Raw genomic sequence first — 9,433 nt, forward strand, 5'->3', positions numbered from 1 at the left:
AACTACCTTGCCTCAGATGTGAAATGAGGGCAACTGTACCGTAGTTTGAACATTCTTTGGCATTGCCCTTCTTTAAGACTGAGCTGAAAACTGACCATTTCCCATCCTGTGGCCACTGCTGAGTTTTCCTAAGTTGCTGACATATTGAGTGCAGCACTTTAATAGCATCATCTTTCATGATTGTAAATAACTCTGCTGGAATTCTGTTACTACCTCTAGCTTTGGTCTACCCAGGTGGTGCTAGCAGTAAAGAACCCACCTACCAATTCAGGAGACATAAGAGACAGGGGAAGATCCTCTGGAGGAGGGTATGGCAACCACTCCAATATTCTTGCCTGAAGAATCCATGGACAGAGGGACTCGATGGCCGGCTACAGTCCATAGGGTCACAGAGAGTCAGACCCTAAAGCAACTTAGCGTTCACATACATGCTATGCTATGCTAAGTCACTTCAGTCGTGTCTGACCCCATAGACAGCAGCCCACCAGGCTCCCCCATCCCTGGGATTCTCCAGGCAACAACACTGGAGTCGGTTGCCATTTCCTTCTCCAATGCATGAAAGTGAAAAGTGAAAGTCAAGTCGCTCAGTCGTGTCCAACTCTTAGCGACCCCATGGACTGCAGCCTTCCAGGCTCCTCCGTCCATGGGATTGTCCAGGCAAGAGCACTGGAGTGGGTCGCCAGTGCCTTCTCCAATGGCAGGGCTACAGCTAGAAAAGACCATGTGTGTGTGCTCAGTTGTTTAGTCATGTCTGACTCTTTGTGAGCCCATGTACAGTAGCCCGCCACTGTCCTCTGTCCACAGGATTTTCCAGCAAGAATACTGGCATGGGTTGCCATTTCCCCCTCCAGTGTATCTTCTGACCCTGGGATCGAACCCAAATCTCCTGCATTGGCAGACGGGTTCTTTACCACTGAGCTTCCTGGGAAGCCCCGTGGGTACTATTAATCCAATTCCAAGGAATTCAAGCCCTTAACAAGCTGTTGTTTATTTTCTGATGCACAAATGATGACTGTTTCCCAAACTCCCTCCTGGCATCAACAGTCTTGCTAATACAAGGGTGGTAAATTAACTGTAAAATGAAGCGGAGAGAAAATAGGAACAACTTATGCCACTACGATGCTAGCATCACCACCCACACTCTACTTTCTTCATCTCGCTCTTCTTTGTAATCTCTTTGTGCCACTTCTTTACTGACAACAGTTCTTGTAATGGATGAGGCACACTTATTTACACATGTGAAATGTCTCTAAGTTATCCTTGACCTTAGAGTGAAAGTCATAGATGGTTACTGAAGCCTCAATCCTTGAACAATGGTTTAAACCAGATCAAACTTATTTCTGGAACTTGAAGCAATTCAACTGTTTCATTATAAGGTTTTGTGCTGAGAAAATAATCTGAGATGAGGGACACAGTATGAATAAAGCACTAAAGTATGAATAAAAAACACTAAACACTTATACTAAGGGAGAGAATACATGGGATGGGAATAAGGACTATACTCAGGTTTATTCATATTGAGGAGTAATTAGAGGATGATGGACAAGGCAAAGCCAGAATGTGGAAGACCTTTATCCAATTGCCATGGTCTTTAGAACTCAAGGAGCCTTGTTGCTAAGCACTTCAATCTGGAACATAAAGAAGGAAGAGATGAAAGAGGAGAGATTTTTATTGTTCTTTGTCATGTGATGTTTCCATTTAAATATTTGTTCACAGACCTTGGTGGCACAAAGTATCACAAAGTCATAACTAGAAAATACCATGGTAACCGTTAATTCTACCTGTGGTAAGTGTTTCAAGAATTTAACTGTGAAGGGAAAAGTGCTAGAATTTGTGCACATGTGAATTCAGAAACACATATCCTTACAAACACAACATGATTCCTTGTGAATTTTTCAAAACTAGAGGGGTATCTATGACCTATATTATGTCCCATTCTGCTCTATTCTACTTGATTAAGAGTTTAAAAATAGTATAAAAATGCATTTTTGCAATTTGGAAAATACTGAATTGGGCTGTAAATGAAAGGGAGGAGGCTGTGATAATTATGATACCGAGATGACTGAATTTGATGAAGCTGTGGAAAAGATGAAAAAAGGAATCTACGAGATAACATGTAGCAGTCTAGGTTGAAGTGTGTGTGCTAGTATATGGTACTGTACCACATTACTAGTGAAAGTGTTATATTCCCTCGTGAACAGTGTCCCTAGAGTCCCTGACCAAGACTATATAATGACTATCATCATTCTTATCCCACGTATTCCCATACGTAGAATGTAGAGGTGAAAATTGCAAGGATTCTACTCACAATTTAGAGGTTGGTGTCCTAAAATAGATCCCATTTAAGGATTCCATTTAAGGATCTTCCTTCATTATGGAGCCTTGATACTTTGTTAAATATGCTCCTCTTCCTACAAGAAAAGTACCCTAATACCCCAGGATCTCAGGTTTTTTAAATGGTGAAAAAAAAAAAAAAAAAATACTCAATCTAAAAAGTTAAGTCCCCCACCAACTCGCTGCAACAATAAAGGACAGAGGTATCAAATTCTGCATTAAACATACACAAAATAAAAATTTTGTGGCTTTATGGTTTAAAGTACCATCCTTTCAATTCAATAATAACTACTTGTGGAGATAAAGACAGTAGATTGCTAAGCTGAGGGTCCTAGGTGCTGAAGAGAAAATTTAGAAAACTAGCATGTTAAGAAACAACATTACTATATCCAGGCAGAAAAGAAAATTTAGAAAACTAGCAAGTTAAACAATATTACTATATGCAGGCAAAAAAGCTCAATGTATTAAAAACAAAGTGTTGAAGAAAGTATCAGTTCATTATTTCATCATTTTGACCGAAGTATCAGGCATCTCAGGCTTCCCAGGTGGCTCAGGGGTAAAGAATCCGCCTACTAATGCAGGAGATGAAAGAGGATACAGGTTCAATCCCTGTTCAGGAAGATGCCCTGGACTAGACGATGGCAACCCACTCCAGTATTCTTGCCTGGGAAATCCCATGGACAGAGAAGCCTGGTGGGCTATAGTCCACAGAATGGCAAAGAGCTGGACATGACTCAGCACACGCACCAGGTACCTCGTGCCAATTTTAGCCTGCCTTTTACTCATTAATTACCGCAAACATACTCTGTAATTTCCTTCCTGAGCAGTTCTGCAGTTTTTGTTAAGAGTGTGAAAGCAAGTGAAAAAATCTGCACTAGTTTGGGTTGAGGATTTTAGTCCACAGTGGTTGAATTGACAGGAATTAAAACAAGACTACAATTCAGTTCAGCTCAGTCGCTCAGTCATGTCCAACTCCTTGCGACCCCATGAATCCCAGCACGCCAGGCCTCCCTGTTCATCACCATCTCCCAGAGTTCACTCAAACTCATGTCCATTGAGTCGGTGATGCCATCCAGCCATCTCATCCTCTGTCGTCCCCTTCTCCTCATGCCCCCTATCCCTCCCAGCATCAGAGTCTTTTCCAATGAGTCAACTCTTCACATGAGGTGGCCAAAGTACTGGAGTTTCAGCTTTAGCATCATTCCTTCCAAAGAACTCTCAGGGCTACTCTCCTTTAGAATGGACTGGTTGGATCTCCTTGCAGTCCAAGGGACTCTCAAGAGTCTTCTCCAACACCACAGTTCAAAAGCATCAATTCTTTGGCACTCAGCTTTCTTCATATTCCAACTATCTCAACCATACCTGACCACTGGAAAAACCAGAGCCTTGACTAGATGGACCTTTGTTGGCAAAGTAATGTCTCTGCTTTTCAATATGCTATCTAGGTTGGTCATAACTTTTCTTTCAAAGAGTATGTGTCTTTTAATTTCATGGCTGCAGTCACCTTCTGCAGTGATTTTGGAGCCCAAAAAAATCAAGTCTGAAAGGTGTACGTCAAGACTGTATATTGTCACCATGCTTATTTAACTTATATGCAGAGTACATCATGAGAAATGCTGGACTAGAAGAAACACAAGCTGGAATCAGGATTGCCAGGAGAAATATCAATAACCTCAGATATGCAGATGGCATCACCCTTATTGTAGAAAGTGAAGAGGAACTATAAATCCTCTTGATGAAAGTGAAAGAGGAGAGTGAAAAAGTGGGCTTAAAGCTCAACATTCAGAAAACGAAGTTCATGGCATCTGGTCCCTTCAATTCATGGGAAATAGATAAGGAAACAGTGGAAACAGTGTCAGACTTTATTTTTGGGGGCTCCAAAATCACTGCAGATGGTGACTGCAGCCATGAAATTAAAAGACGCTTACTCCTTGGAAGAAAAGTTATGACCAACCTAGATAGCATATTGAATATCAGAGACTACAGTAGTAAAACGTAAAATAAAGGGCACTGAAAAGGGGAGATATGATGAAAAGTTATCTTCATCATTTATAAATCTGAGGGGTGAATTTTTATTAGGAGTAAGGTTGTGGTTAACAGTTTCATAATGTGTAGAAGTTAGAGCAGTCAAGGTGATATTAAGATACAGACCATGTCCTTAAGTCAATGTCTAAACATTTTTGAAAATGAGCTATGAAATTAAGCTAGACATGCACTCACTTGGTACCAAGAAGATAAATCAAAATATTGGTGGATAATACATTAGTAAATCAGATGCCCAGTTCTTTGAGGCTTATGTAGGACTGATTTGAGAACTGGTTTAAGAGTAAGAATGTATTGTAAATGGTAGCTTAATGAGGGGCTTTCCTGGTGGTTCAGACAGTAAAGAATTTGCCTGCAATGCGGGAGACCTGGGTTCAATCCCTGGGTTCGAAAGATCCCCTGAAGGGAGAGCCTGGCAACCGACTCCAGTATTCTTGTCTGGAGAATTCCATGGACAGAGGGCCAGGTGGGCTACAGTCCATGGGGTCACAAAGAGTCAGACACAACTAAACGACCAAGCACAGCACAGCTTAGTGAGATGGCTAGCTGTTTAGAGGTCTGGAAGTATGTTTGATCATCAAAGGACATTACTAACAAATGTCTAGTCTGTATGGCACATGTATTTCCATTTCTGAGAATGGAAATCTTCTCTGCTGGGCTACACATTGTCACCTTATCCTTTTGATTTAAAGGGTTAGCAGAATTTACTAGGAATAAGAGGCTTTCTGTGAAGAAGTGTGAGCTCACAGCACATTGTTTCATCTTTTTATGAAATGAAAATTACATAAATGACATGAGAATGATTCCAGAGGAATAAAGCAAGCATTTCAAATATACAGTATTGAAAGCACTTTTAAAAGTTCCAAATGTGCTGTTTCCCCTAAAACCTCTGTTCAAATTAGAGCTCTAGACCGGTTAATAATCTTGATCTGTGTGTTCATTTATGTTTTCTAAGTGTATACCATCATGTATGAACATTACATGTTTTTTAAATGCTTTGGTCAAAGAAGAAAGCAGAACATCAGTATTGCCAGCCAGGCATGTTGTCAGATTTCATGCTAACAAATATATGATAACACATTTGTATGATGGAGATAACTGTAGACGGTATTTTCATATGGCATATGTATTATCTGTTTTTATTATGAAGTAATACATTGTGAGGTTGCACTCGGGAACTGATTACCTTAAAGTCCGATAATGTGGAGACTTTGATGTCTTTGCCACTCTAAGACAATATTTCCTTACTCCAAGCTTTCCTCCTTCAAGGAGCCACTGATTTCCTTTTTACTTCTGAAGGTTATTTTGCACTCAGTACATTACAATTTTCAATTGATACCCTCCCAGCTACCCTGATTTCCTTCCATTTTATAAGGGTACAGCTTTTTAAATGCTGTTCTTCTTAACAGTATGATAGAATGTAAATACATTTGAGTAACATCCATCAACAACCCAACATATTCCCCCTCCCACGGCCACCTGGGTCTACCAGTCATTGCATTAGGTAGCATTACAGTAGATCCTCAAAGCTGTGAAAGCTAGCAGTGCTGGACGCCTGCAATTTCATAGATTTAGATAAAGAGAAATGCAGAGGACGTAGGACAAATAATGACTTGTTACATGGAAATACATTATATGGACAATGAGAAAATATAATATCTGCGAATAATACTTATATCTCTCCTGAATATTATGATTAAAGAATTCTCACTTGTAAGTAAAAGGAGGACCTATAGTTTATTATCATAACATCCAAATGTGTAACACAAGACTCCTTTATCAGAAGATGATATTCATTCACCTTCCCAGTAAGACTCTTTTGTGTTATATATTGTGGAAATGTTTGCACATATTAATAGACATAAAGAACTGTATCACAAATCACTATGTGCCCTTCCTCTAGATTCAACAAGTGTCATCGTAGGCCAGTCACCATTCGTGTGTACTCACACAGTCTCACTCTGCCTCACCATTACTTAAGAGCCTGTCAGACATGTCTTAAGCCAAACTCTCATTCATCCTAACCTGTACCCTTCCTTTTTCCTCTATCTTGGTTTGCTCATCACTCCCACCCAGTCCCTGTTCTACTTATTTGTTTTTCTTTTAGTGCTGCTGCTTTGACTGCATGACTTTGCCAGACAACAAACTAAAGGTTAACATTGAATACATCAGCTCAAACGGAGGAGACTGAACACTGATGTATGCTGTCCTGCCCTCTTTTTCCACCAATGGCTAGATATGATGTCTCCGCGATAGGTGTTGGTGAGTTCCTGGTGTGTATGAAGGTTACTCTCCTGCTTGTCTGGCTGAAAGTATTCCTCTTCCTTCCTGGATGGCCCCAGGTTGGACACTCCCAAAGACTTGGCCCCCCAGAAGTGGTGATTCCCCGGAGGGTAACACCCACTGGCAGAGGCATGAAGCTTCAAGGCTGGTTCTCTTACAAACTGCATTTTGGGGGCCAGAGACATGTTGTTCATATAAAGGTCAAGAAGAATTTTTTGTCCAAAAACTTCCCGGTGTTCACCTACGCAGACAAGGGTGTTCTCCTGCAAGACCAACCTTTTGTCCAGGATGACTGTTATTACAGTGGTTACGTGGAGGGGGACCCAGAGTCTCTGGTTTCCCTCAGTAACTGCTTCGGGGGCTTTCAAGGAATGTTACAGACAAATGACATTGTTTATGAAATTGAACCCAAAAGGTTTTCTACTGCATTTGAGCATCTAATATATAAGCTAGACAATAAGGACACAAATTTTTCATACTTTCGATGTGGGTTAACAGATGAGAAAATAGCAGGACAATTGAAGATTCAAGAAAGCATTAATTCCACTTTGATGCAAAGTGCCTATACAGGCTGGTGGACCCACCACTATTTTCTTGAAGTGGCAGTGGTCATAGATTACAGTCGATATCTTCATCATAAAAGTAATGCTTCGCTTGTGGAGAAAGAAGTGTTCCTTGTTTTAAATGGAATAAATGGCCTTATGAAAGCACTGGGTCTTGAGGTATTTTTCAAGGGAATGGAGATATGGACTGAAAAAACCCTTATTACAATAGGAAAAATTGGAAAGTCCTTGGACAACTTTTGCAAATGGAAGCAAAAGGGCTTCGATAAACGTGTGCCCCACGATGTGGTACAACTTTTTATAAAAAAGGATTTTGGTAAAACTCGTGGCTTAGCCTTTGTTGGGACAGTGTGTCAACGTCAATTTAACTGTGGAATTGAGAGTTTCCTCAATCAACCAATTTTTACTTTATCATATATTGTGACTCATGAGATGGGTCATCTTTTGGGTATGAAACATGATGATCCCAAAAGATGTAAATGTGGAGCATCAAGTTGCATATTGTATCCAGTTGTAGCATTAACAACTAAATTCAGCAACTGCAGCTATGCTGATTATTGGAACATTGGTCGTAGAAAATCCTGTTTGTACAATACACCAATGTCACAGACAGTCATGAGGGAGACACGCTGTGGAAACAGTGTGGTTGAAGCAGGAGAAGAGTGTGACTGTGGATCCTTAAAGACGTGTAACACTGATCCCTGTTGTCAGTTAAACTGCACTGTGACAGCTGGTGTCAACTGTGCTTTTGGGCTTTGTTGCCATAACTGCACGTTCAGCCAATCAGGCACCGTGTGTAGGCAAGTAGCAAATGAATGTGATCTTCCAGAGTGGTGCAATGGGACAACCAATCAGTGTCCAGAAGATGTGTACAAGCAGGATGGGACCTTCTGCACAGGTGGTGGGTACTGCTATAAAAAGAGATGCAATCGCCCCCATGAACAGTGTAGGCAAATATTTGGCATAAGGGCCAAGAATGCAAATGTGAGTTGCTACAGGGCAGTGAATACCCGAGGTGACCGTTTTGGTAACTGTGGTATCACAGAAACCTCATACATAAGATGCAGCATGGCAGACAGCCTGTGTGGGAGGGTTCAGTGTGAGAACATCCAAGAAATTCCTCTAATGAGCAATCATACTACTCTGCATTGGACTAAATTCGATAATAACACTTGCTGGGGTACAGACTACCACTTCGGGATAAGAATAGCTGATATTGGTGCAGTGAAAGATGGTACAAAGTGTGGTCCCGAAAACATGTGCATCAGAAGGAGGTGTGTCTCTTTGTCCACTGTAGCACCTAACTGCTCACCTCATCTCTGCTCTTTGAGGGGAGTCTGCAACAACAGACAGCACTGCCACTGCAGGTCTGGGTGGAATCCTCCCATTTGCAAGAAAAGAGGCCGAGGAGGCAGTGTGGACAGTGGGCCACCCCCTGAGTCCCCAACAGAAGACACCTTTGAGCCCGAAACAGAAGAAACCCCTGGGCCCGAAACAGAAGAAACCCCTGGGCCCCAAACAGAAGAAAGGGTGGGAAAGAGGAACCTGGTACCATATTTCCTGATTCTTCTTTTGTTTCTAATACTATGTCTGTTGCTTTTGTTTTTGCTGTTCATGAGACCAAAAAAGAAAGATGATACAGAAGAGGTGTCTGTTTCATCAAACTCTAGCTAAAAACTAGACATATGTTACAGCTTCACTTAGGATGTAAGCACAGAATATTCTAACTTTACCTAAGGAAGAAACACAGACTGTGCCTACTGAAAAAACAACAAACAAGGAAAAACCAATAGCTCCTATTTCAAGAGACTGCCAAAGCCTAGTGATCTTTCCCAAGTATTAGACTGTAATCTCCTGGAAGTAACAATGTTATAACATGTGTCCTAGATCATTGGCAGAAAATTCCAACTTTTCCTAATCATTTGGGACCATAAACAACCAGTAAACAAAATTTACTAATCCCTAGCCTATTTCTACTTTCCATTATTTTAAGCGATTTTAAGTGGTCAATTTTTATGGAATTATTCTCTGTGTGTGTCTGGAGCAGAGACAGTCTGTGAATGGTGTTCGTGTGTGTGTCTGATTTACTGTTCCTCTATCCCACATGCCCTTCCTCCTTGTACTCTGGCCTTGTCACACAAGGACTGGTAACCTACAGATTACATGTCTTATATGCCAATCCTCTCCTGTTCCTTTCTGCCAATGGCAGG

The 9,433-nt window shown here is 41.1% G+C and overlaps 1 protein-coding gene across 1 annotated transcript; it reads left to right on the plus strand.

Annotated features, from left to right (window-relative positions):
- Positions 1-984: 984 nt before the first annotated feature.
- On the plus strand, positions 985-9,188 carry LOC789032 (ADAM metallopeptidase domain 21). Its single transcript, XM_024996046.2, has 2 exons — positions 985-1,786; positions 6,485-9,188. Exon 2 carries the CDS (start codon positions 6,579-6,581, stop codon positions 8,895-8,897), a length of 2,319 nt encoding a protein of 772 aa, XP_024851814.1. The 5' UTR covers positions 985-1,786; positions 6,485-6,578; the 3' UTR covers positions 8,898-9,188.
- The last annotated feature ends 245 nt before the right edge of the window (positions 9,189-9,433 follow it).

The sequence above is a fragment of the Bos taurus genome, chromosome 8 (assembly GCF_002263795.3).
Source record: "Bos taurus isolate L1 Dominette 01449 registration number 42190680 breed Hereford chromosome 8, ARS-UCD2.0, whole genome shotgun sequence".
NCBI classification, from domain to species: Eukaryota; Metazoa; Chordata; class Mammalia; order Artiodactyla; family Bovidae; genus Bos; species Bos taurus.

What these genes read in the sequence shown, in the direction of transcription:
- LOC789032 (XM_024996046.2), top strand. Translation starts at nt 6,579, where the DNA reads ATGCTGTCCTGCCCTCTTTTTCCACCAATGGCTAGATATGATGTCTCC.